Genomic DNA, 27,964 nt, shown 5'->3' on the forward strand with positions numbered 1-27,964 from the left:
TTTTTGAAGAATATGTACATTAAAAACATAAAAACTGAATTTAAAAATGGATTCCTTTTAAGTGTCCTATGATTTTGTAAAGGTACTGGGTAAGCATTCCCTCTGTGTCCTAGTGCTAAGCTTATGTTTCACACCAGTCTAAATGACTCCCACTGTTTGATCAGGTAAGTCCTACCTTTGAACCTATTTCAAGGCAGGTTCAAAGATTGCTCAGGTGCAATGTTGTTGGTTTATTAAAGCAGCTCAAGCTCCAATGCAAGGCACAGTCCGGTGGCGGAGCAGTTTCAGAAATCAGCAGACGCTAAACTTCAGTTTAAAGCTCAGTAGGACAAACTCTTTTGCATCTTATTTGTGTAGCAGGAAGAAGGTAAGCCTCGTAATGAATTCTATCCCAAATAATCCCCTTTCTTCTTTTTAAATGTCATGGATTGTGGTCGGTGGTATTTTCATCACTTGTTTGGCTAGATTTGAAATTATTATTGGTGTTGTCATATTAAGAACACTGCAGACCAGGATATTCAGATAACAGGCGCATCAACCAGGCCACTTGGACATCCCCTGGTATTATAAATCAATGCCACTAAAAGGGCCTTTCTCCTTGTGCGCCTAAACATCATCCCTTCAAACCTATCAAGAGGACACTTCCTTCAAATCCCTTAAAATGAGAGAAGGTGTCTGCACGGGTGCAATGTACCAGATTCCCTTAGCCACCTATTATTCAACTGCCCCAAATTTCAGATGTTCCATCATTATCTGGGGCGTTTTATGGGAAAACTGAAGTATCTGTGCATCTATGAGAAACATCTAGTGAGTATGTTGCTGAGTGCAAAGGAGCCTTCTCAGATAGTGGACCTTGTAAAAATCCTGTCAATTATCTCGAGAACTAATCTATCTCTGCTGCAGATCGGCTACACAACATAAGGCCTTATTACTGTTGTCCATATGTCTATGTCCGGAATTTGTTTGTTTTAAATTTTGTTTTCTGTATATCAAATCTTATGCCAATAAAGGAATCTGAATCTGAAAAGAACACCTCAGGACAATGCCAGACTAAGTAGTTGTACCTTTTAAATCCCATTAACATACATGAATTCAGAAAGGTATAACTCTAAAGTGGCATGTAAACGCAGATATTACAGTGAAGAGCCAATGATCTAACAAAACTGTTTTTTTCCTCGTTTGACTAATCAGGGGCTCTTATCCATAATGCCTCTCCCTTTCGTCAAGTGAAAATCCACTCCTGATTGTTAGATAGCCCCGCCTGCAGCGTTTCCTGTTGCTTTAAGCTCTTTGACGTATTGGATATTGAAACAGAACTACAAATACTAATTGACATGTGATCCTTGTGTGCATCTATATCCGTATGTACACATAATCCCATACGGCTAATGGTGTTAGTCTGATGTAACAAATATTAAGAGTCTTGTAACTTAAAAAAAAATCCAGCACAAGCTTTGATGCAACAGAGCCTACTTCTTAAGATCTATTGAGTACTACTTTGCCATGCAGTCATTTATAGTGAAATCTGGAAAGCAAAGCAGGGTCAAGCAGTCTCTGAATTTAGGATAATCAATATGAAGTATAGGTTTAGCTGGTGTCATTAGCTCCTGTAATAGTACTGCCTGAGTGTGAATGGGGAAAAGTTAGATTCAAGTCTGCTAGCACCTTAGACAGCAACAGGATTTGGGGGTTAGCACCTTGGTTAGTTGTAGGTATGGTTCCTGGGTTTGTGTGCTTCTTAGAGCAGGGGTAGTCAACCTGTGGTCTTCCAGATGTTCATGGACTACAATTCCCATGAGCCCCTACCAACGACCCAAGGGCTGTATGAAAGAAATATTATGATATAAGGTGGCTCTTAGTCCAATGATGTTGAACTGAGAGTTGTAGGACAACCAGTAGAGTTTTCTCTCTCAGGCATATAGACTGTTTTTGGGTCCATTTTGGCTTCGTCAGACTTTCTTTACATTATTGAATAGGTATAATGACTTCAATAATGCTTGTTATAAATCCTTCAGAGAATCAAAGAACTACTATAGAGTTTCACTGTAGATAATGTGTGGCATGTTCAGAGCCTAGAAGGATGTCATATGACATATGCCCCATCAGATCTACACACATAAAATCATGTGGCTTGTATGCAATCAAGCTGCATTCCTAACCAGGCTATATTCCACGATACATCAAGAAATGTTTCTGTGTAAAAAATATTGTGCAGACCTGTTATGGCAGAATTGGTGCAGTACTTTCAGGAAACAAGTGTAAGCTTCAGGAATTCACTGACAAGGTCTCTTTCAAAGCAGCACGCATAAAACGTATCAGGAACATAGCCATTTTTCATTCATGCACTGTCTTTGAAACTTGGAAGAGTGCCATTGCACAAATTGTCTGTGTGTAGAGTCCAAAGGCCAATGAAATCAGATGGTTCTTCAGACACATCCACTTGACACCTTTTTCTTCAGCATGTATTCCCATCTCAGACACAGGCCCTTCCCAATATTTATTGCCTTTAAGATAGGTGATACTTCATTGCAGATGTACTTATCCTGCAGATACTGTGCTAATTCTGAATAAACATTACATACCCCATTTGTTCAGTGTTGATTTTTTTTCTTCAGATATATACATGTTTGGCATTTAACTTTTATGGTGCTTGGCTTCCACTAGCACTACAATAAATCTGATGGGCAGTAGTTTCAAGATGTAGAAGAAGAAATATTACTTTACAGAAAGAATTATTAAAATGTGGGATTTGGTGCCAGAGGATGTAGTGATGGCCACAGGAATGAGCAGCTTTAAAAAGGGATTCAATACATTCATCAAGATAAGTTTAGCAATGGCTACAAGCCACGGTGATTGAGTGGAACCTCAACATTTAGAGCACTAAACCTCTGAATTCCAGAGCCAGGAAACAATACCAGGTGCCCCCAGCCTCTGTGCCTGTTGCTGGATGTCCAGAGGTATTGGTTTGCCAGTGTGTGAAACAGGATGATGGATTAAGCACTTTATAATTTGTTTGGCAAAGTATTGCACATTACAAAAGTTAGGACATCATTGGTGGCAGTAGAAATAACTCAATAAAGTCAGCAACACCAGTCAGTGAATGCTTTTAGGTCGAAATTATAGGCTTGCTTACCACTGGAGGGAAAAGGGGTCCTGAACCTTTAACAAGGACTTAGTGAGATGTTATTTACCAGGTGATGTTATTTACCACCATGTCATGAAAAGCTTCAGCACCAATTCCCATGTATTAAGCCTCTGTTAAAGATACAGGAGTATTTATATCCACACAGAATCATAGAGTTGGAAGGGAACTCCAGGGTCATCTAGTCCAACCCCATACAGAATACAGGAAAATCACAACTACCTGACCACCCACAGTGATCTCAATTCCATGTCCAGATGATGCCCCCCCCCCCCAATCCTCCCCCCCACCTAGGATCCCTGATCAGTCTGGTCTGGAGGAAATTCTCCTTCTGCACCCAAAGTGGCAATCAGCATTTCCTTGGGCATTCAAGAAAGGGCCATAAGAGCCAAACTCAAACACAATCCCTTCTGCCCACCTACTTACAATCTGCTTAAGTTCACAGAATCAGCATTTCTGTTGGCTATCTAGCCTTTGCTTTAAAACTTCCGAAGAAGAACCCACCACCTCCTAAGGAAGCCTGTTCCACTGAGGAACTACTCTAACTGTCAGGAACTTCTTCCAGATGTTAGGTAACAAATTCTTTTGAATTAATTTCATCCCGTAGATTCTGCTCTGACCAGGAAAATCTTCACTCGCTAATGTCTTGCATGTTGGATTCCTGTTAGGCACAGGGAAAATTAAAGATACTTGTTTTGGGTGGTTTGTGTTGTTTCTCATTAGTACTTCATGTACTTTTTCAGATTTTCCTCCCTATTTTATTTGTTTCCAGTGGTTTCCAACAGAAACATATCCCTAGATAAGTAGAGGAGTGGTCCTTAAGCAGGTTGACTTGTAAGTACATTTATTCAATAGGCCTTACTTCCAGGAAAATGTGCTTAGGATGAAAACCTGTATCTTACTGTGTACTCTTGCATTTCATGGTCCTTGAACTCTGCTGTTAATTCTTACTAAGGGTACCAACAGGTCCAAAGAACATGTCCCTTTAACAGAGGCTTAACATGTAGAAATGGGTAGCTGCAGTTTCTCATGGCATGGAAGTTGAATTCTATTAAACCAATATTAAAGGAACACAATGCTATAGGGCTGCACCAACTCTACAATGGGATCTTACAAGCTCATAAGTATGTTCAGGATAGTTTTCCATTATATGAAATATTCCTCCATATCTTTGGATTTCATGTACATATAGAACTCCTGATGTTTAAATAGCTTTATTTTCTGACACTTCTGAACTAAATGTGGCTAGCCACTTCCCTTCCTGGTGCTTTTGCAAGAGTAACTACTTCACCCAAAGCACGTAAAAGTAAGGCCTTATAGTCAGAGATACTTGCATTAAAGTGAGGCTGCAACCAAGTTAAGAGCACTTAGTCACTTCCTCTTAGGGAGGCCTGCTCCTTATAAGAGCTCTTCTCAGCAGTGGCTGAATGTGGCTGTTGCTTAAGGTTATATGAGTCATCGTTTGCTGTAGGCTTTCTTTTTTTGTAGGTGACGGGTAAGTAAGACTTTAGTGGTTTGTTATGCATGTAAGAGTTTGAAAACTGCAGGTATTTGTAACAATGTTTGCTTATTGAAGTGCCTTTATTGTTGTGAAATGGCTGCTGTAGGCAAAGATTGATCTTCATAGACAGGCGTGGTTGAAATAGTGTAGTAGATGCGCAAATATTGTCTTTGTTTTAGGCTACTGAGGAGGCTGGTGTCATGTGAGGTGAGTCTGGTTTGTAGTGGTAATTAGCCCAAGGTTGTAACTTGACCTCTTAATTTTTAGCACTGTTTGAGGTGTCTGGAGACCACTCTGGTGGGTGGACTTCCAAATAAGCCCTGAGCTCAAAGGTAGTGTAACAAAGGTTACTATAAGAAGCTAATAAAAATCTATAGTCTGATTCTTTATTGTGTTCCCAAGGTTAAATATTCTGAAGTCCAGACATTATGTATTCCTTTCTGTAATTCTATATGGTATGTAAACATAAAATGAGTAGCCTGGAAGGTACTAGTTTAGTTTTGCTTCTAATCTGTGACAAATTGGTAAATAGAAGTTTTTTCCCTTAAGAATGGGTTAAATAAAGAAAATAATTTGTACAGTGTTAGTTAATGTAAGTTGCATGATGGCACTACACATACCTTGAGATAAAACTTATGTTTTTCTATGAAGACAGTTGAGGGAGCCTTCTTATAATAAATTCAAGTACTTCAGGAACTTTTCTAGAATGAAAAGGGATGTTTGGGGGTTGAACAACTTGTTCCTTAGAAGTGTTTCTTGTGAAATTATCCAAAGTAATGAGAAGGCTTATGGAAGTATTTGTATAAACGAGCAGTATGTAGAAAATCCTCTGATTTTTAACTACTTCATGTAACTAGAACATATGATTGTAGTATGTTCTTGTGAGCTTAACATCTGAAGGAAAATGTTAAATTGGTGAGACCTCTGATTTATTTTTCATTCTCCTTCTCTTCATGTACATAACCAGTAGCTTAATCTGCATACTAGTGTAGCAGGAATGTGGCTTCTGGCCACAGCATATCCCATTCTCTGCAGCAGTAAGAAAGAAATGAAATAGGATGTTTGTGAACCGTAGTAATAAATGTGATGTTTTCTCGTGGGGAATATGATCATGGCAAAGACTGATCTTGAATTTATTAACTAACAAACTGCAAAACAGCAATGTACCTTAAAATCCATCCAGAGAAAAATGCTGATCATGAGAAAAATCTAGGTAATCTGAAATGTCAAGAAGGAATGGGTGATTATATCATATTCAATAAGTGATTTATCTGAGTACTTTTGCAGCTTTGTTGTTGCAATGACATCTTGTACTTGAATAAACAAAGTTCTGAATTCATAAGGGACATCTCAAAGGCCTCATTGCTTGCTAGTGTTGCCTGCGGAAAAATGTCCTGTACCTTAGATAGAGGACTGATGTGTAGAAATGTGCTTCTGAATTTTCAAGGCTTGGAGGTAAATAACATCCATGTGAGCCTCTGGTAAGAGACATTTTTCTCCAAGGTGTGTCTGCAACTCAGCTAGGTACAGTTGAGTAGTGGCTGTTTTATACCGCTTACCTGCACAATCTTAAACATTGCAAGATTATTATAAAGCTATAAGAAATAAATACACTCACGATTGTTGAACTTCCTGGTGGGGAGCTCATTAATCAGAGACGCTGCATCTGGGCTAGGAAGTTGTTAGAATCTAGACAGCAAAATCTAGTGCAGCAAAGGGACAATAAGGCTTGGTTGCAGCTGCAGGGATATGAAATGTACAAGAAACAACAATCTACAAAGCACTGTGGAAACTGCTTGATGCAATATAGTTGGAGAGCGTAGGAATGCTGTCTAGTTGAATTCCCGGCACAGAGAAAATAGGATCTGCATGTTAGTTCCTTGCTACTGGTTTAGAAACGGGCATCAGTAGGCTCTGTTGGATAACAGGAGAACCCTGCTTGTTGAAGCTAAACTGACTTGCAACTTTTGATTTCTGCTTACTGCTACCAGGTTTGACCCCCACTGGGCAAGGAGGAAGAATCCTTGAACATAATAGAAAGAATTGAGCTCATAAGTTTACCTTTAGCTTTTCAGACCTAAAATGGTCCACCATGATAGAAACAGCTTGTATTGTAATACCATAAACAATAAACCTGAGCCAAAGAAATATTGAATTAAACTTCAGCTATTTTTATGAGTGACTTGAGACATTCTTATGAGTGACTTGAGGCATAAGCTTTAGCTAATCAACCAGACACTCTTACTTTCATTAACCTACCCTTAAACTTTGCTTGAGTATGTTATGGGCATGCTTAAAATAATGAGATTTAGATTTGTAAGACCGTGCTATAACAAATTTACTATTAAAAATCGCTGCAGTAACATCATGTACATGGGGGGGGGTAGTAACATCATGCAGTAACATCATGTACATGCTTTAGCATCAACAAATCTACCTGAAGCTCCAAGGGGGCAATACTGGATTGCTCAATAAAGCACATGAAATGGAACTGTGTTTTAAATATAAAAAGGCTTGAGTGATAAGAAGGGTTATAAAACTTCGGGTTGCATGAACTTTAGCCCTCCTCTTGGCATAGTGACCTTTTGCATGGTGATAAATGCAGGGGTGAGGGTTTCTTGTAATGTTTGATGTGTGAGCAAGTGCTGTGTTCATTAACAGGGCTGTTAATTCATAGCAAGGGCAAAAGTCGTGGCGCTTAACCAAGCTAAATCCTAGATAATGAAATGAAATGTATGGCCTCCTTGATACTGCTTGAATCAATATATATTAATTCTTCGTAGTATGTTCTTGGAGAATTGAAAAGGACTAAAATTGCATATTCCAGATGCTTTAGGATGCTTTAGGCTGATCCTGTGTTGAGCAGGGGGTTGGACTAGATGGCCTGTATGGCCCCTTCCAACTCTATGATTCTATGATTCTTTCACTGATTCTCTTCAAATAACTTTTTTTTCTTTTTTGGGAAGGTTGGGAGGCACAGAGTTGAAGTTACAACTGATCTTGCCATTGGGTCCATTGTTGCTGTTAGTTGGTACCATGTTGCTAAATTCCAATGTGTTGTATCGAGCAGTGTTCTCAGTATATTCAATATCTCCCCAAAATATTCATCAGAAATAAGTGCATATGTACTCCTTGGGGTTTCTGAGTTAACTTGTTCTCCATATTATAAAACATTTGTGATGTGGCATTTTTTTGTTTTGGTAACACCACTTGTAGAACTCTGATTTAGTCTACCCTGGAACAGGGGGATTGGGCAACTTATTACATGCTGATGCTGCTGGAGTTTGCATGAAATGTAGTGAGTAATTGTAGTGAAGGAAACACTTTCCATAGCCATGGTGTTATACTTGAAGTATACATTCCACCTTGACTCTGTGGTACAAACTATATAGAATAAGCCATAAGAATTATGACATTGTGTAAAGAATTTACTGAGAATGAATAAGGAAATAATGGTAAGTCCTATATCATGTATTTTTAATAACCCTCTTTCCTTTGGCAGTACTGATCCAGCAGGATGATTTGGATACTTCAATTCTTGTTTACACCACTTCCAACTCCAGCTTTGATTGGTCTTGTTACTTTTGGAGCAAGTGTCTTCCTGTGGGTGATAAGCAAACCAAAGCCAGTAGCACCTCCTGTTTCCTTGAACAAGCAGTCTGTTGGCACTGAGGTAAAACCATCCATATATCTATAAGCTGTTACTGGCAAATGAAAGGGAGGTTTGGGTGCACAAATGGATGAGTGGGTATAACAGTACCTAGTAGTTATACTTTAAGAGCCCTTCTAGATCAAGTGCAGTAACTGTAATAATGCGCAGTAAATCTAAAATTCTTTTATAAGAGCCTATTAGTTACCATGGGGGATATCAAGGCAATGCTGTACTCCAGAAGTGGTGTGATCGTGCAGAATATGGTTGGGAAGCATAGCTGTGTACATGCCCACCTACAGCCCTTCCTATCCTCTCATTGTTCACTTTGGAAGGGGGTGATGATCATATATAGTCATATCACCTAATAAATGTTGAACAAATTTAAGAAATATATTAAAAATTAACTCCTATCCATTTGGGAAACCCTTCCAGGTCCATTAAGAAACCCCAGGGTTTCACAAAATCTTGGCTGAGAAAGGCTGCACTAATCTGAATAATACCTTTTAACTGTAGGGAGGAGCTAGAAGGAGTGCACTTGTACCTGAAGGGAAGCTGCTTTCATATTACTATGAGGATGCAAAGACTCTGTATGAATGTTTCAAAAGAGGACGGTATGTATCAGGTAAGTAAGAAACTGGGTCAAGAACAAAAGGCATGATTGCACAGATCTTGTTGTTACACACTTGAAAGGTTATTTAATTGGTATCAGTGCTTTATTGGCTGCCACACTGGGGCCCATTATGCACAGAGTGGAAGGTCCACATTCGGGGTGGAATGGCGGCGGCTAAAATCACCAATTATGCATGCTGCAGGCGGCAATCGAGTGCAGAGTCAACGTATGCTGCCGAAAAAGCCACGTTAGCAAGATGTGGAAGAAAGTGGAGCTTTCCGGGACCAGGGTGCAACCAGAAACGGCTCCAAAGTAGCTGCATGCATAATCAGATATTCTGGGTTTTGCCGCAGTTGCGTTCCGTCCCGCGCGTAAGTGCTTTGCTTGGCTTCTTCCTCCTCTGCGTTCTCCATGCCGCCGTTTCAGCGGCCATGCATAATAGGCCTGTGTGGTTTTCCAATGCATAGTATAGATGAAAACTGGGTCAGTTTAGCATCCTTGTAATGTGTCAACATGATCTGCCTACAGTGGCTGCCAGCTAGGGATGCCAGTTCCCAGGTGAGACCTAGGAATTCCCTGGCATTGTAGCTCTTATCCAAACTATAGGGAACAGTTCCCCTAGAAAAAATGGTTGCTTTGGAGGGTGGACCCCATAGCAGTCTGATCCATTGAGGTCCATCCGTGGCAACTCCTGGTTCTCTAGGTATTTACCAACCCAAATCTGGCAACTGTATTGTAGGATGATTGCATTTAAGCAATTATTATGTTGCAGGAAATGCCTTGAGTAAACAATAACATAACTGAAAAAAGCAAGGAAATACTTTCTGTAAAATGAAGAAGATTAATTCATTTGTACGTGATTGGAACACGATTCCCAACTAGTAGTTATAGTTATAATTCAGATACACCACTGGTACAAAAAAAACAGAGGTTCTCTTCAGAGCAGCCGTTAGCTATCAACATTTTGGTGTAGGCAAAGTGTCCTTCATGGTTAGTATCTTCCTGAACTCTTCTGTAAACTCTTTAAAGCTCCCCAACCTACTGATAACAAGTGAAATCACTGCACATAACTGCATATGGGTATGTGTGGGCTGGGTTACTAAAGTCACTAGAGGCTTAGAGCCACAGATGGGTGAGCTTCCTCCTAGGACATCTTATTTTGAAATCAGGGTTTTCAAGCTGTTGATAATCTTGCTTTGAGCCAAAAAGATAATCTAGCCTAGCAAACACCCTTCTAAAGCCAACCTGCTGTGGAAAAAATCTGAACATCCCTAGAGTCCCCAAAGCTGTTGAAAGCTTTGTTAGCTACAGCCTCCCACTTTTGCTGCTGAATGGAAAATTTCAATCAATATGTTGCAGGATCTCCCTATTTGGAACTTGATGCCCATTTCTTGGAGTTGTATTCCTGGGGTCTGTTTCTCAGTTTGATTGCCACTGGGTTAAGTCAGACATAAGACATAAGATAATATTTTTCAGTTTTCAGATACTGAAGAAGCTGTCTAAGAGCTTGTTCAGCAACAGGCATTTGGAGGATGAATAAGCTGCGATCAGAAGGCTATAATTGCCAATGTAACACTAATCACATGTTCCACTCCTGCTAAGCTTTCAATGTAAATAGTATCCATTGTTGTTGTTATGTGCGAAGTCGTGTCCGACCCATCGCGACCCCATGGACAATGATCCTCCAGGCCTTCCTGTCCTCTACCATTCCCTGGAGTCCATTTAAGTTTGCACCGACTGCTTCAGTGACCCCATCCAGCCACCTCATTCTCTGTCGTCCCCTTCTTCTTTTACCCATAGTATCCATACTATAAGCTATATCAATAGCACCAGAAGTGGTCTAACTGCAACCTCTGCTCTTAACACTTGAATTCTCTTTTGAATTACATCAAATCTTGGTATCACCGTGCATATAATACAGAAAATAATTTGTACTCATGTGGAACTTATAGTGGCTTGGCTGTAAAACAAGATAGATCCGCGTAGGAATGTATCTTTGAATTAAATTGTCTAAGCCTTAGAATGTAGAAAGGTCAAAAGGAACTCCAGTTGTGTAAATTCAGAAATGCTGTGTACTAACAAGATAGTGGGTCGCTTTGACCTTTTGGATATAGTATTTAATTTGCCTGAAGAAAGTTCCATCCGTCTTCTGGAACATTCATAATCTGAATTTTCTTTTGCAGAAAATGGTCCTTGCTTAGGATACAGAAAACCAAAACAACCTTATCAGTGGCTGTCTTACCAACAGGTTAGTCACAGATTTTTCAAAGCTGTTCCCAAATCATTGGGAGGGACTGTTGATTTTTGGGAAGGACTGTTGATTTTTTTTCCTATGAACTTTTGTCTAGGTTTTGGATAGAGCTGAATACCTGGGTTCAGGCCTCCTGCACAGAGGACATAAGCCATCACCTGACCAATTTATTGGCATCTTTGCTCAGAATAGACCAGAGGTAATGTGCAAGAAATTCTACTTTGGGCAAGTTGGAAGTAATACATTTGGGACAATTATCTGGCAACTGTTTTGTAGAAGAATGAGTACCCTTGTTGCTTATTGATGAAAGCAACATCTCTTTGACTGTTGACTGTTATACCAATCTCTATCTGTATAATGTACCAAAGCTGCAGAGAATACCTGTAGAAATGTATAAATTCCTGGTGTTCCACACACTGGGATTTTGTCAGCTCTTCTTGCATGGCTGATACAGTTACAACGTTTTACAGTATCATCCAGCTTGTCTTTACTTGCTCACTGTAATAAACATATGAAGCTGCCTGATACTGAATCAGACCATAGGACCATCAAAGTCATTATTGTCTGGCAGCAGCACTCCAGGATCTCAGGCAGATGTTTTTCACCTTGACTTCTACCTGGTCCTTTTAACTGGAAATGCCAGGGATTGAATTTGGGACCTTCTGCATGCCAAACAAATGCCACAGTCCCTCCCAGTGTAAGTTTTTAAGTAACAAAGAGCTTGTGAGTTTTTAAAACATGAAACTTTAACACATATCTGACTTTCAACAGTGTACAGTATTCTATGTCACTTTCCCCATTTTTGCCTTGCACAGTGGATAATCTCTGAACTTGCCTGCTACACTTATTCAATGGTTGCTGTTCCCCTGTATGATACGTTAGGACCAGAGTCAATTGTGTACATTGTTAATAAAGGTAAGCTATTTCTTTAGTTGAATTATTTATCCTTACTAGATCTAAAACCCATTTCACTTTGGAATGAAATGGGCGCTAGATGGCCTGGGAGCGGGGCCACCCCCCACCCGAGGCTCTCTCGAGCCTTCTCCAGGCCGGTAGAGCGGCCTTGCCGCGTCTATGACGCGGCGAGGCTGCTCCGCCGGCCGGGAGAAGGCAGCCAGGTCCACGCACCCCCCGAGGCTCCCTCAAGCCTTCTCCCGGCCGGCGAAGTGGCCTCGCCGCATCTACGATGCGGCAAGGCTGCTCCGCCGGCCGGGAGAAGGCGGCCAGGCCCACGCTTCGTGGCTCCTGATTGGCCCCTCCGAATTTTTATCCCGGACAGGGCCCGCCCTAACTCCTCCCACAGTGCCCTTACTGCTTTATTCAGTCCGCGGCGCTCCTCACCGCGGGGCTGTTTAAAGATGTGGCATGATTATACTGTCTTAATGTTCAAGCAGCTTGTCTACACCCCAAACTGCCACAGGTACCTAATTTCAGTGGTCTGGTTTCTCAAGAAAACCGACCTCATGCAGTGTCTTTTGTGGAGGGAAAGTGACAGTGGCTTTGGTCTGTACAGGAGCTAATAAGTACTTGCCTATTCAGTCTTCTCCCAGGTTATACAATCATGTGAAAACCATTAATTGGTTGGCAGGAAAGAGAAGGGACAACCTTTTACCTTTAGCAAGTAGGAAATATTCCTGGAAGAATAAAGCACTATATTTGCTCTATAACTAGCAATACTGGCTTACTGTTTTTGACAGTCAAGATAACTTGGTCTGTTGCAGAGAGACAGACTGTTTTCACAGTATGTACGTACTCCCCACCCTGCCCTGGCATTGAATCCTCAACGGATTATGCAAGTCTGCTCCAGTCATTGTGCAATTGGACTTTTTCGTCAGTTATTTTTCTGTCTTCCTGGATTCAATTTGTTCCATGCTCTCCACATTTGCTTTGGGATTTAGTAAAAACTCCAGTTGTGCTATTTGTCATGATATACTATTTTTGTCTGTAGTAATTTAATACAGCACTGTGGCCAGATAAAACAGGTAGCAAGAAAAAACATTTCAGAGTAGAAAATTGCAAATTCAGGGAGCCAGTACAAAATTTAAAATAAATAAAATTGTATAATTGATGGATACATTATAAAAAATGCATAGTAAAATTCCTCTAAAAATCTTCACTTAAGCTTAAGTTGTCTTTCCTGTGTGCTAAGCACATGCACACAAAATTTGGCAACCTGCTTAATAATATGGCCCCTACTATTCCACAGGAGGAATTTTACTTTTTCTTTGTTTGAGCTGGTGGAGGAATTCCTGAGTAATGGGAGGATGGATTTATTTCTCGCAGAGCTAAAAGTAGGGCAACTTAAGAGGACGTGTTCGATTGACTCTATCTCCCCGGAATTACAGGGGCAGAGTCTTTTAGCTAATGGGGTTTTCTTGAAGCGACCCACCAGCATTTTACTATTTTTGTTTTGCGTGTGTGTGGCAACATTACTGTGAACTAATGCAATATAACTAGCTCTAACTAGCTCATTCCCACTATTTGGTCTGGAAAGATGGTAATTGTGCTTTGCCAGCTGTAGAGAACATGGGAGACAATTCCTGTTGTTTGGAAAGATGCTTGTTTGCCCTGTAACCTGAAAATAGTTTATAAAAATGCAAACAGATTATGTAAACTTTTGCCCCACCTTTTGCCAGGGAACTCTCACCTTCCCCATTTTCCTTCATAACAGAAACAGAATCACAATGCAGAAAAGTTAAGTTACCAATTGTTGAATGTTAAATATAAAATGTTAAAGTATGAACTGTTATCTGATAAAAGTTCCTATTTTTTAAAGATGTTATTATGTATATAAGTCACAATGTTTATTGTATTACATCATACCATGAAAGTTCCTAATGTGAACCACCCTGAGCCAAAAGGGAGGGTGGTTAAGGTGAGGTGGGTTAAGGCTAAGAGTGATTGGATGAAAGTCACAAAGCAAGGTGCAATGCTGAGCAGGGATTTGAGTTTGGCTCTCCTGAGGTCCTTGTGGGTCAGACAATAACCACTGTACCAGATCAACAGCTGCTTGGTAGCAAAGTGCACTTGACATGAAAGGAAAACATTCATCTTAAAAACTAAATACCAGAATATGTATTAACTGTTCCACAGACAGAACTAATTGTGAGCTAGTGATGTGAACAGATCTATGTTTGTGTAAATCTAGTCATGATTTGAATGATGTAGCCTAAAATAACTGACCATCATGTAAAGTACATACAGTAGACTCTGGTTTCTTGTTTTTCCTAGACTTCAGCCAGTGAAAAAAAATTATTCAAAATATAACAAAAAGGGTTAAAATATTTAATTTTCAAATAAACAATCCAATGAAAGTATTTCACTGTCACCTTTACTTGCTCAGTTTTAATTATCATGGTTGACTTACTGGAAATAGTGAACATTTTAAAATAATACAATTCTTATAAATAGCTAGTTCTAGGGTTTCATGCTAAAATAGGTAGTGGCCAAAACCAATCCTTTGAAGTATTGGAGCTACTTGCCTTTTTCTGTTGCATAGGTTATTTGCCCGATAGCTAGGAAGTTTATAAATTTAACACATTCTGCAAGGAGCTCTGTCACTTGGGATATAATAGCTGTAATAGATTTCCTGTACTAGTCTGAACAAGCTGGACTTGTCATTAAATTGTGTTCTGCCTGCATAGTAGAACTTGCAATTAGAACAGATAGGAGGCAAATTATACATCAAATGTACATAACAGTGGCTTGATTGCTCTCTAATTAGAAACTAGCTTGGGGATGGATAATTGGGATTATAGGAGAAGGTGCTTTTATCTGTAACTCCTCTAGACCTGCTTATAACCAGTTTTTGCCCTATGAACAAATAGGAACATAAGAGGAACCTGCTGACTCAGACTAATGGTCAATCTAACCACACAGTGGCTACTTAATTGCTCTAGAGGACCATCAAATAGGGTTTAGAAGCAAAAGAATATCTTTGATGTTGCTTTCTAGATTATTCCTATAAATAATTGAATGAACTTTTAAAGTGTGTAATTGTGTCTACAGCTGATATCTCTACAGTGATCTGTGACAAGCCTGACAAAGCCCAGGTGCTGCTTGAAAGCTGTGAACATGGGAAGACACCAGGACTGAAAACCATTATTCTCATGGACCCTTTTGATAACAAATTAAAGGAAATGGGAGCTGCAATAGGAGTTGAACTGCTTTCATTAAAAGAAGTTGAGGTATAGGATCCAACTTCCAGAATTGTTTAACATTTGAGAAAGGTTGTGGCTAGTTTTAGGTCAAATGTGCTCAGTACAGTGCAAGGTTCCACAAGTTAAAGAGGTCTGAGAGAGTCACAATTAGACCACCTCTCAGTTTCATATTAGAACTGTTGTTGATCTGTCAAGCTGAGATGCTGAAACACTTTGCGCGTCAGAACACCTGTAGTATGCATTCTGAAGGTTTCCACTTATAATTGGCTGGCTATCTTGTCTAAAGTTCGAGAGAAGATTTGGGTATTTGGAAAAATGCAGCTTAAAGGCCATACATTAGAATTCCAAGACTTCTCATTTACCAATGGAATTGGCCAATGGTTAGAGGGCATAACATCAGCTAGTTTACTTTTACCCATGGCAGTGTGTCCTTTTAAGCCTCTGTATTTTTAAAACTTGCAAGTGTGCATAAACTAAAAGCAGTAGTTATAGCTCACCCCAGCTAAGATTTGTAGGATTTCCAGGACTTGACCTCTTTATGTGAAACATTCAAAGTTTTATTTTAAGAGAATTTAATATTTACTGATGTGAACTCTTCATAGGCTTTCTCTCAACCTTGTCTCTGATGTGTGACATACCAAAAGGCAGGCCTTCTTTTCTGACAGGGTATGAAAAGTGCACCCTATTTGCTGTAATAGCACTTCGCCCATGAAAATGTGTGTGACAATTGTTCAAAATGTCCTTCTTCATAGTTGTTGTGAAAAGATTACGAAATCTTTCTTGAGAAACCTTAAGTAGGTCCCAGATTGTCCAATTGCCCCAGCCATTGCTCAATGCTCCTCTTTTTAATTTCCTTACAGGCATTGGGCAAAAACAACTTGAGAAGACCAGTAGTAAGTATTTTTTGTGGGCATTAAACCTCAAATGTTCACCACAAAATAAAGCCCCCCAACATTGGGATGTCATTTCTTGTTTCAGCCTCCCAAACCAGAGGACTTGAGTATTGTCTGTTTCACCAGTGGAACTACTGGTAAGTAGCCGAGATTCGTCAGAATAAATGTAAACACTGTCAAAGAACTATGATATAACTGTATTGAACTTTCCATAGAAGCTAAAATGACTAAATGGAGGCTACTATACTGTGGTCACATTATGAAATGACAAGAAATGAAATTATGAAATGGCTCAATTCTGCAGGACCTGCAAGACAGAGCTGTTCCACCAAGCTTTTTGTTGGGGCCAGTGTTACCAGAAACACACTTACACACGTGTCCTGTTACATGTGTATATTCAGCTTTGGGGAATTTGCTTAGCAAGATGTGGTAACATAGTGAAATGGATCATTTGCCAGTGTTTACGAGGTTATAACATCCTTAAGTATTCAAGGCAGACAACAGGTATATAGTAAAAATAGTAGCAATCTATATTAGAAGGAAAATAATCAGGAAAATAATCAGGCAAAAATATATCTAGCACTATCAGTCAGGTGGATAGGAAAATGTAGAATGGGAAAAGTGGTTTCAGTATAATTGCCAGTCTTGAAGAGCAGAGATGCAGAGAGCAGCAACACCAACCAGTGTGACGGTGTTCCAAATGGGTCCCTAATCCATAAGACACGAGGTGGCTTTGTGAAGCCACTGTTTATATATGTTTTTGGGGAGGGGGCTACATGAAAGTCCAACCCCCAGGTGAGCACATGATGGAATTTTCCATGGAGCACGATGTTGGTCGATGCCCTGGGTGAGATGGGTATTGATGGACTCAGATAAAGGATTTAATGGGTCTAAGAAAGAGAACCATCATGTCTCAATAGATCTCGTTGCTGAGGTTGGGGAAGAGATTTCCCTGGCAGAGGGGCCAAGAATGGGTCATATGAGTGAGATAATTTTTTTTGGCAAACAGATTTTAGCCAAGCCACTGAATCAGCAATACAATGGAGTGGAGGAGAAGGAGGACAGCAATACATGTTTAAGATGGTTTCTGTCATTCCTAACCTGTAGTGAAGAACAAGCTGAAGAGGAGGGTTTTGAAGATGGAGTCAGTCCCATAGTCTGGCACAAGCCTAGACCATGAACAGTGATACTGGTTGTGGAAAAACAGTGTGCCAGCCTGTGAGGCATGGGTCCTGCCATACATAACACCAGTGATTAAACAACATCAAATGGGTCCTCAAAGGGAAAACCAGGAAGACATTGCACTGAGATGTGTTTAAAATTGTATTGTTTTGTATTGAAATGAGTTTTAAAGATTTTAAGATTTTAGTGTTAATTTATATTTTTTATTATTGTTGTACACCACCCTGAGCCAGTCTGGGAGGGTGATATATAAATCAAATAAATAAAAATCATTGAGAGATTAACAAAGAGTATCTCCTACTAAAGCAGAGAGTACAGGGCAGTTTTCTTTATGCTCAAAAGCTTGAGCTACTGTTCAGCTTACAGGGAAGAAGTAACCAACGTGTACACCCCTTTTGAAGTTTGCCTAAAGAGCCTTTAATATGAATCTTGGATGTAGAAATTCAGAGCCCCCTGCTGTTTATGGTTCTTCATTGCTGTGTTGATTGAAGAAAATTAATACTGCAACAAGCTGGCATGTAAACTGGCCTGGCTAGTAATATATACATGTCTGTAAGCAAAGGTGTGGGACTCTTAACTCTGAAAAGCCAAATACTCATTCTCAAATATCTGTTTAGGAAATCCTAAAGGAGCCATGCTAACACATGAAAATGTTGTTGCTGATTCAGCAGCCTACCTAAAAAGCCTTGAGGTAAGCATCCATGTGCATGTACCAAGTGATAGTTCATTTTAGTTTGCAATAAATATTATGCTCTCATATAAAACTAAAACTATAGACCAAGTGCTAACTATATGCTTCTCATGTGCAGATGACAACTCCTTGTCAAACATCTGATTGCTCTGTGTCATACCTTCCTTTGGCTCACATGTTTGAAAGAGTAGTGCAGGTAAATGTATTCCAAGTTTCTATATGTGACCAAGACAGTTGATTACGATGTCTTGGCTCCTGTCTATGTCTTGGATCTTGTCTGTAGAACAATTTTTCTCACCTTCAGCTGTAGCCTAAAATGTCTCATGTAATGCTGTTTTGGAAGTACAGAAGAATTCCAGAAACAACATGAGGGGAGTTAGGCCTGCTATAGGGAGGGGAGTTGGTGAAAATTTCTTTTGCATGCTTTATATATGATTGGCAATATTCAGTCTCTCTCTCTCTCTCTCTCTCTCTCTCTCTTTGTTTTGCATAGTTATAGTTGTACCAATATGCTGGTTCTTTATGCAATTCCATTGATTACAATCTGTTTCTTTCTTGCTTAATTGACTACAGTTAGTATGTAAAGGCTGCATGTACATACATACATTTTGTAAGAAAGAACCAATGTATGTTCTCTTTGCAAATGAATCTGGGGACGAATACCTAGATAAATGTGGGGGTTCAGTTGCATGCTCAGTTGTAAGTGCACTGAATGTAACATGACAAGTACTCTACACACATTGTACATGTGGTTATGCTAACATGGTAAGGCCATGGCTAACCTTAGTGGCCTCTAGATATCCTGCGTTCTCTGTCTAAAGGATTTGTCATTGGAGCTGCGCCCCTGTAAGGCAGAGGTTTAGTACTATGGAACAGGAATATGAAATAGTATATGCTACCCAGTCTATAATACATATAATGTCCTATCTTTGTTCCTTTTCCTTGCCTTTTCTGTAGTAGTACGATAGTTATCTAGTTACCATGAACATTTTTTGAAGTAGGAAGAGGGAGTACTCATCTGACTTTCACATCTAGATTCAGTAGACTTAGCTGTCAATAAGCACATAACTTACAGTGATCACTTTGCTTTGTTTCCCTACTCTTTGTGTCCAATATTCCAAATATCTGGTATTTGACAAGCTCATGACAAAATTATGACCTCCCTATACTCTTTGCATGGCCGTGAAGCTGGGTGGGTTCATTGTAAGGGTTTTAGTCTTGATTGAGTCTTACAATATACCAACGCTTTTATCTGCTTTCATTTTAGACCGTAATATACAGCAGTGGAGCAAGAGTGGGTTTTTTCCAAGGAGATATTAGACTTCTAACAGAGGACATGAAAGCACTGAAGCCAACACTCTTTCCAGTTGTGCCAAGACTGCTCAACAGGATCTATGATAAGGTAATAATTTATTAGCCACCTAGCAAAAAACATTTTGTTTTAGGAATGTGTCTTAAGCAGTTTTGTTACTTCTAGGCTCTGTTCCAAGTATACTAGTTGTTATTCCATGACTGCAAACACAATAGCTCAAATGGAAGAGAGTAACATAAATGGTGCTCCATTAACAATTTGCACATGCTAGGCAAATGGCCTATGCACAATGTTTCTGATAATGGACTAATTGCTTGCAGATACAAAGTGGTGCTCAGACAACATTCAAACGTCTTCTGCTAAATATCGCTGTGGCTAGGAAACATGCTGAAGTGAAGCAGGGCATTCTTCGAAACACAAGTATCTGGGACAAGCTAGTATTCAAGAAAATTCAAGTATGTGTTGTTCTTGAACATACCAACATAAGTCTGTTTCATAAAATTGCTATCTCTTGCAACCAATGCTGTTAAGTGCTGTAGCCATGTTGCTTGTAATTACAATATTCTGTTTCTCTTTACAGAACATCATGGGTGGGAAAGTGCGAATAGTAGTTACTGGAGCTGCTCCAATATCTCCCTCTGTCTTGAAATTTCTCAGGTCAGCTTTTGGATGCCAGGTAAGGTTTGGGAGATCATGGGTTCCTTAGAAATTCCTTATTCTGTTGGTGTCACTTCTACAGAATTTGGGTCTCTTTGGGAAAAGACGGTGCATAATGAGTTAACATTGAAATCTACTGAAGAACTGACAATATGGTATCATTGATGAAACTTGAAGGCAATTCTATACTAAGCTTCCAATCATGCTTGGAGCTGACTCGCATCAAAGTAGATACCCAAAGGACCATTTGCCCCATACATTCATGCTAGGGAACTAAGATCACAAGAAGGCCCTCCTGACTGTTCCATCAATCAAAGAAGCTCATCTGCTGAGCATGCAAGAGGCATTTTTGTGGTAGCCCCATGATTTTGAAATGACCTCCACTGGAAGGTGTACCTGGCACTCTTACTTTTGATCTTCAGGAGGGTGTTGAAGACAGTTTTATCTAGGACTGCATTTTACTCATTTAGTTTTTATTTATTGGAAGACTTAATTGAGATTTTAAATTATGATATGTGTTTCCATAATGGCTTTATTTATGTTCTTATCTTGCAGAATTCAGGGTGGCTTACAAAGGCAGCTAATAATTGTTTTAAATAAATAGATAAAATTTAGCAAAGTAATTCAGAAGTAGACAGATAAATTTTCAAAGCATGAGACTATTTCTCTTATACCATCTTCTACTGTGAACTTGTGTTAACCTCTGCTGGTAAGCAACTACACTGTAGCCAACTGACAAAGCACAGTGTTTCGGTAATCAAGACTTGCAATGGCAATTAAGCTGCTTGAGAAAATGTGTATTTGGCAACCACGTTAGATCTCAAAAACTGTATCTAACAATAATTTTCTGAATCAGATTTTTGAAGCCTATGGTCAAACAGAATGTACTGCTGGCTGTACTTTCTCATTACCAGGAGACTGGACGACAGGTAAGACTGCTTTTCACATCATAATGTAGATTTAGTCACTGTAGAATACAGGTATGTGTGGAAAGGAAAGTATGTGAGTACAATGACACCTATGCTCAAATAAGGATAATGTATGTGTATTAATTTATTCATTTGTATTTGGGGCATAGGAAAAATACTTCAAGATATTAGGTTAAGCTTACATTGATGATCACTTATATCTTGTGAGTCAATGAGAATAGGCTTCTGTTTCTCTCTAATAAAACAGAATCCTTTACTCTAAACAACACTCATGTTAGGCATCCAAGTATGATCAGTACGTCTAAACTTAAGAAGAAAACACTTTGTTTCATGTGCATGTAATTTGAGCCAGTGTGGAAAACTTAGAACAAGGTAAGTGCCATGAAGAAAAGCAAAGATGAACAGAAAATTGACATAGGTTGGACTAGCAGAACACCAGAATGGAATATAGCAAAATTAAATGAGCAATGCGGTAAAGTAAAGAAAATATTGCACAGAGTAAACTTTAAATGTTTTGGATGGTCTATTTCAGACCATGTTGGACCACCACTAGCCTGCAACCTGGTAAAACTGGATGATGTGGCTGAAATGAACTACTTTGCAGCTAACAACGAAGGAGAGGTGAGCAACCTTTCTGTTTTTTTTTTTAAAAAGTGGACAATCTCATTCATAAATGGAGATGAAACTAAAACTGACGTGTATCTTCTGTAGATTTGCATCAAGGGGCCAAATGTAATGAAGGGTTACTTAAAGGATCCAGAGAAAACAGCAGAAACGATTGATAAGGATGGTTGGCTTCATACTGGAGACATTGGGAAATGGTTACCGGTAAGAAAGCTCATACTGAAATAAGTATCATTCATCTTTAAGATGCTATTGGACCTATTTCATTTGCTGTAACAGACTAGTAAACCTACCCCTGTGCAGTCACTGAACTATAAATCTAAGCTATTTCTTACTTGGCTAACAAGGGGCTCATAGGAAGGATGTTGAGTTTTTAGATATAGAATCACAGAATCATAGATTAATAGAGTTGGAAGGGACCTCATGGGTCATCTAGTCCAACCCCCTGCACTATGCAGGACACTCACATCCCAATCACTCATCTACTGTAACCTGCCACCCCTTTGCCTTCACAGAATCAGCCTCTCCATCAGATGGCTATCTAGCCTCTGTTTAAAAATTTCCAAAGATGGAGAACCTACCACCTCCCGAGGAAGCCTGTTCCACTGAAAAATTGCTCTAACTGTCAGGAACTTCTTCTGGATGTTTAGATGGAATTAATTTCTTTTGAATTAATTTCATCGCATCTGTTCTGGTCTGTCCCTCTGGGGCACGAGAGAACAATTCTGCTCCATCCTCCATATGGCACCCTTTTAAATAATTGAAAATGGTTATCAGATCCCCTCTCAGTCGTCTCCTCTCTAGGCTAAACAGACCAAGCTCCCCCAACCTTTCTTCCTATGCCTTGGTCTCCAAACCCCTCACCATCTTTGTTGCCCTCCTCTGGACACGTTCCAGTTTGTCAACATCCCTCTTCAACTGGGGTGCCCAAAACTCAACACAATACTCCATGTGAGGATAGTGTATGTGTATTACCAGAGCAGAGTACAGTGGTACCATCACCTCCCATGATCTGGACACGATACTCCATTTGATACAGCCCAAAATCCCATTTGCCTTTTTAGCCACTGAGTCACACTGCTGACTCATGTTCAATGTATGGTCTACTAGGACTCCTAGATCTTTTTTTGCATATGGTCTAATATAGGCTAAAAAGAAAACAGAGTTGTAGGAACAATGCCATCTCCTGTAGATTTATGAACAAAATTACAAACTGGACACACCAAACATGGAAAACGGTATGAAGCAGTGGGTAATATCTGATCATTAACTGACATTTAGGTTGTAATGCAGTAAACAGTACCATACATCAAAACATTTTTGCAATTTTTGTGGTTACGATAGGAGGGTGATATAAAGAGCAGCCAGAAGGCAATCTTTCTTGAATATTGTCAGCTCTGGATTTAATATTAAGTGATGTACTAAAAACAAAAAACTAGTAAACTTTGACAACCAGGCTGCTAGCAACTGCTAGAGTTGGGGCCTCTTTCAAAGCTGCTAGGTCACCTAGGTGTACTTTGAAATATACAAATATATATCCCGTATAATAGTGTGATCATACTGTAATGGGATTGAAACAGCTGTGTCACCCATGCTGGGTGATGGACAGAATGCAAATCTGTTGCTTTTTGGCCCCCTTCTAAACTGGCTATCACTATGTTTCTGGGCACCTTGGAACTTCATTCAGGAGATGCCATCATATCAAATTTACTTTTTAGCATGTGATGGCAATGGCAAAAATACCCATAGAGAAGAATGTGAATTACCTTTGTTCTGTTTCTGTGCCTAGGGGAGGACTGATGCATCACACTTCTTTGTGTCAATGGGTAACTCCAAGAACTCAGCCGTTAAAGATCGTGATACTAGTGCATATTCTGCAAGATAAGATGTATTTCATTTGATGCATAGGAAAGCACTGAAAGATATGTTGATGCCATCTCTAGTACATAACTTAATTTGCAATAGATTGTATTAGTACTACTTTGGTTTGGTTCATTCTATATATGAAGCTTGGAGATGGCAGATTATTACTGCGGCTGATTAATTAATAATCATTATCTATAATCTTCCCACCCCAAAGTCAGTATTTATCATAAAATAGCCTTCCTGTTTTCTCCCCAAATTGAGGAGATAGGTTGAAAGGAAGCAAATTACACTCTAATAACTGACAATGTTACAGTTTTAATTGCAATTGCACAGAGCTGGTATAACTGCCCATGAGTACTTGATTGTCTTCATCATGCAATACATTAGCAACTGCATGAAATTCACTGAACATACATTATATCGGATGTACTAACTTTCACAGAATGGAACCTTGAAGATTATTGACAGAAAAAAGAACATTTTCAAACTTGCTCAAGGAGAGTACATTGCACCAGAGAAGATAGAAAATATCTACATCAGAAGTGCTCCTGTAGCACAGGTGTTTGTGCATGGGGAAAGCTTACAGGTAATGACATATTCTAGGAGAGCTTGACCTCGAGATCCTGATCTGATCCCTCTGTAGACAAATGGCTGTTGAAATAGAGTTAATTTTAGAGTTGTTCTGTAGCTTCACTAGACAGTGGAGGGGGATATAGATATAATAGAGACATAGTGGATAGTATGTCCACAAGAAGATAACTGCTTCCTACCATGAAATGATATGTAGGAACTTCTGCCCGGATCATAAAGGGCTTATGTGTATTGTAAAGATGTTCTTAGAAATTGGATTAGAAATTGGATTGGTAATCATTAAGAACCTGACTTATTTGCTTCCTCTCCCACCTAAAGTCTTTCTTGGTTGGTGTGGTGGTTCCTGACCCAGAGACTCTTCCAGAATTTGCAGCAAAGATGGGAGTGAAAGATTCATATGAAGAACTCTGCAAAAATGCAGTAAGTACATCCCCCACCCCCCAATTGAAGAAGATGCATCAAGGATTGTGTTCTGATCAAAACTGGATCTGGCTAGAATAACATGGCCACTGGCTATACCAGTCATGTATGCACATTAGTTTGCTGAGAAGTGGTGTTCCTATAGATGATCATTCTGTGCATTTAATTGTTTGACACTGAAGTCATGAGTTTTCTACCCAAGCCAATTACAGGTGGACTGTCTGCCCCCAACCCCTCATTTTTTTTAGGAGCTTCATACAGGGAGTATAAGAGGATAACTAAACTTCAGCAATGAATGCAAGTATACTGGGTGGGATAATAAGTAATCCTTAGGACTGTCTGTTAGGACTGCCTACTGCATTTTTTGTATAGCTTATGAATTGGAGTTTGTACAGTGTCTTGGAATGTTTAATGTTAGTTGAAAGCTCATAATGTAAGGTCTTGCTAGACATTAAATCCACAGAATTGTTAAAGTTATATATTGGGCAATGCTACCAAAAGTCTTGATTTGTCAATTTAATATCCTATTTCCACTACTCTTTTGGGGTGGGGTAGTAACCCTGTCTGTTAAGTGTTCTTGTGCAGCAGATAAGATACTAAAACATGCAACACATAGTAAATAATGGAATATGGGCTTCTGTTACTCCTCTATTCAGAAGTTCTCAAAATAATTTAAGTATATCAACATTTCAGATTTCTAAGATATTTCAAGTACAGAAAACTGATCATAAGCAAAATTGCTTTAAGGCTTTTAAAACATAGCAGTGAAAAGTAAAAAAAATATTGAAAGGAAAGTAAGAAAGTGCCCCAATATGTTAATCATGTTGACTGGAGAGGAACAGGCTTTCTTCTGTTATTTGGCTCCATTTGTCTTCAGCCATGGCCACCTCCAGCACAGTGGCTTGTTTGCTTGTCATTACATCTATTAAGAGACTTCTATAGCTTCCCTTTAAAAAAGAATACTGATGGGGTCACACACATGTCATCTCCACTGATCTTGGCGGTATTGCACCAACTATATTTGGTGACATGGGAAAGAGTTTGCCCTCAGGTCAAATGTAATGTACAAAAGGAGCTGGGAACCATGAAAAAGTAGGGAAATTAGGCAACTTTTGCCATCAGCTACTGGGTGTTTTTTTTCCACAGAACATGTGTATAGTTATGGAATTCTGATAGTAATCAACTAGAAAGACTGTGGCCAGGAAAGGGAAAATACAAATATACTGAATGGAACCCTTGTTTCCCAGAGGTAGCGATGCCAAGGGGTCCACAGGGTATATGCAGAACTTGTAGAAACCTTAAGTCATTCCAAATGAAAACAATCCTGATTTTGGATATGATGGAAAGATGGCTAGCTGGAGTAAGTACAGGACTAATGTGATAAGGATGTCTGCTAGTGAGGGTCAGGAATATAGCAAAGGACTGTATCTTGGGGGGAGGGGGGGTCTCCTCTTACAGAAAAACTGAAAACTAGCACTCAGTTGCACAACTGGGTTAGTTGCAGTGGGAAACTGAGTGCTCTTTTTTACCTTGTAGGTGAAGACATTTATAGGCCAGTTGAGTGATGTGGGGGACAAATTTATAGATATCTTGTCAGAAATCCAGTCATTGAGGACATCTGTATACTTTCCTGGATGTGACAGGGATGTGTCCCTGCCCATTGAGCTTGCCTGCCACAACTCCAGATTTTGCTGCCTCAGATGAACTTTTTCATCTCAGATACAGAAGAAAGAGGGATTATTTAAGAGCGGTGACTGGCCTCACACCATGACATGCTATACTATTGCTAAATTTTCTTTCAGACAGTGAAAAAAGCTATTCTGGAAGATATAACCAAGTTGGGGAAAGAAGCTGGACTTAAGTCCTTTGAACAGGTAAGCAGCTTATTCACTCAAGTTTTTGCTATAGGCTGTTTTAGGGAAGTGGCTTCAAGAATGTGATCTAAAGAATTCTTCAATGCTTGGAAAAGTAGGTGACGTGCAATCAGACTGGCTTTAATAAATGAAAACAATGCCACTGGTACAAAGTCCATGATACTTCTGTTACTTCTAGTGTCTAGGAACAAGAGGAACAGATATTAGTATTGTCACTAAAGGGCTTCAAACTTTAAGGCTGAAGCCAAGTTGACCCTTCAAACATGCCTCTGGGATCCCAAAAGGCAGTTGAAGAGTGAGGTTGTATCAGTGAGGAGTGAGGAGTGTCAATGGATGGGCTGCATATTGTTCTAGGACATCTTATTCAAACTTTGTGGTTGATCTTGGACAAGCCAATTACTTTCTAGGATTGTAGCTACTGCTATATCTTTATCTTCATTTGTTGAACTAGATTGCTGGATGAATGCATGTATTATACTATGTAGTATAGTATGATCAATCTCAAGCTCTTAATCAAATGTTGGTTGCTTTACCTTAAAGGAGATGATACAAATGCCAGAGATTGAAATAAGGGGAGCTTGGACAGTTATATAAAAGGGTGGTGAATGCCATGAGGCTCTCTTAATGCAAAAGTATATAAAGGATGAGTACTTGCTTAAGAGCACAGACCTACTGGTTCAGGAAAAAAATTCAGTAGTACTGTAATTTCTTTCCAGCCAAATAGTCTAGGTTCTGTGTCAAACTATGTTGAAGTACATCAAGCAAATTACTCTGGCTGACAGATATTTTATATTTTCTAGGTAAAGGATATCTACCTTCATCCAGATATGTTCACAGTTGAAAATGGACTCTTGACCCCAACTCTAAAGGCCAAAAGACCAGAGGTGTCAAAACGCTTCAGGAGCCAAATTGATGTCCTTTATGCTTCGAGTACATAAGAAGGCAAAGGCTAACTTGGATATAAGCTTACAATGAACTAAAAAAGCACCCACCTGGAAACCAAAGCCTTTATTTCCTTTTATCATCTGGCACATTGTATAAAATCAACAAAGTGTTTAAGTGAAGACTGCTGACTTGAGATGATCAAAGCAATTGGAGAAAGCGTCCTGTTTCCTCAACAATTACTATTTTGTCTCTTCGCAATTATTTGATCAAAATGGAAAAGCCTTGATGGTACACAGAGTGTGACTGTTCTCATGAATAAAACAGCTGTATGGGAAAATCTGTCTGGAGGAACTTTCAGTAATCGGTGTATAGGTCAAAGTGAGTTACTGGAATGGCTTGACTTGGTGGAATAGTATCAGTCTAATCCTTACTGAATGGCTCTACCATACTAAGGGACAGAAATCAGTTTAACATTGAATTTGCTTAGTCATGTTGTCTCTCACTTTGTATAATATGCTTAAAGGGCAGAGCCCTGCATCTTAAAGCTCTTAACTGTAAGGCTCTTAGCTGTAATGGCAGTTATAAATGTACCTACCTCTTCTAGTTGAGAAATTCATATTTCTTCCAAAGCCTAATATAACTATTCCAGCAAGATGACTTGAATATGTGAAAAATAAAAAGATTGCATTGTAATATAGTCTTAAGTACTCTGATTAGAACATCT

The 27,964-nt window shown here is 39.4% G+C and overlaps 2 protein-coding genes across 3 annotated transcripts in view; one reads left to right on the forward strand and one right to left on the reverse strand.

Moving 5' to 3' along the window:
• The window catches only part of LOC143843532 (guanylate cyclase 2G-like), an 80,948-nt gene extending 57,514 nt beyond the window's left edge, over positions 1 to 23,434 (reverse strand). Inside the window, exon 1 of the mRNA XM_077349718.1 lies at positions 23,371 to 23,434. Within this exon, the coding sequence (XP_077205833.1) occupies positions 23,371 to 23,409 (39 nt within the window). The 5' untranslated portion in view covers positions 23,410 to 23,434. The remainder of the gene's footprint in view (positions 1 to 23,370) is intronic.
• ACSL5 (acyl-CoA synthetase long chain family member 5) lies at positions 215 to 27,933 on the forward strand. 2 transcript variants are annotated; one of them, XM_077349726.1, is made up of 21 exons: positions 215 to 367; positions 8,146 to 8,316; positions 8,809 to 8,917; positions 11,089 to 11,153; positions 11,254 to 11,355; positions 11,972 to 12,071; positions 15,165 to 15,343; positions 16,177 to 16,209; positions 16,295 to 16,346; positions 18,009 to 18,082; positions 18,201 to 18,278; positions 19,350 to 19,484; positions 19,715 to 19,849; positions 19,975 to 20,070; positions 20,908 to 20,980; positions 21,513 to 21,601; positions 21,692 to 21,808; positions 23,913 to 24,056; positions 24,380 to 24,481; positions 26,284 to 26,355; positions 27,156 to 27,933. In XM_077349726.1, exons 2-21 carry the CDS (start codon positions 8,161 to 8,163, stop codon positions 27,291 to 27,293), a joined length of 2,049 nt encoding a protein of 682 aa, XP_077205841.1. In that variant the 5' UTR covers positions 215 to 367; positions 8,146 to 8,160; the 3' UTR covers positions 27,294 to 27,933. The 2 variants fall into 2 exon arrangements, with proteins under 2 accessions (XP_077205841.1, XP_077205840.1); XM_077349725.1 differs by lacking the exon at positions 215 to 367 and adding an exon at positions 4,481 to 4,637.
• The last annotated feature ends 31 nt before the right edge of the window (positions 27,934 to 27,964 follow it).

This window comes from Paroedura picta, chromosome 8, assembly GCF_049243985.1.
Source record: "Paroedura picta isolate Pp20150507F chromosome 8, Ppicta_v3.0, whole genome shotgun sequence".
NCBI classification, from domain to species: domain Eukaryota; kingdom Metazoa; phylum Chordata; class Lepidosauria; order Squamata; family Gekkonidae; genus Paroedura; species Paroedura picta.

Bases quoted from the DNA above. Each gene is read 5' to 3' on its own strand.
- ACSL5 (XM_077349726.1), top strand. From the start codon at position 8,161: ATGATTTGGATACTTCAATTCTTGTTTACACCACTTCCAACTCCAGCT. The intron at 8,918-11,088 runs GTAAGTAAGAAA...TTTCTTTTGCAG, and splicing joins AAGAGGACGGTATGTATCAG to AAAATGGTCCTTGCTTAGGA. The intron at 15,344-16,176 runs GTATAGGATCCA...ATTTCCTTACAG, and splicing joins TTTCATTAAAAGAAGTTGAG to GCATTGGGCAAAAACAACTT.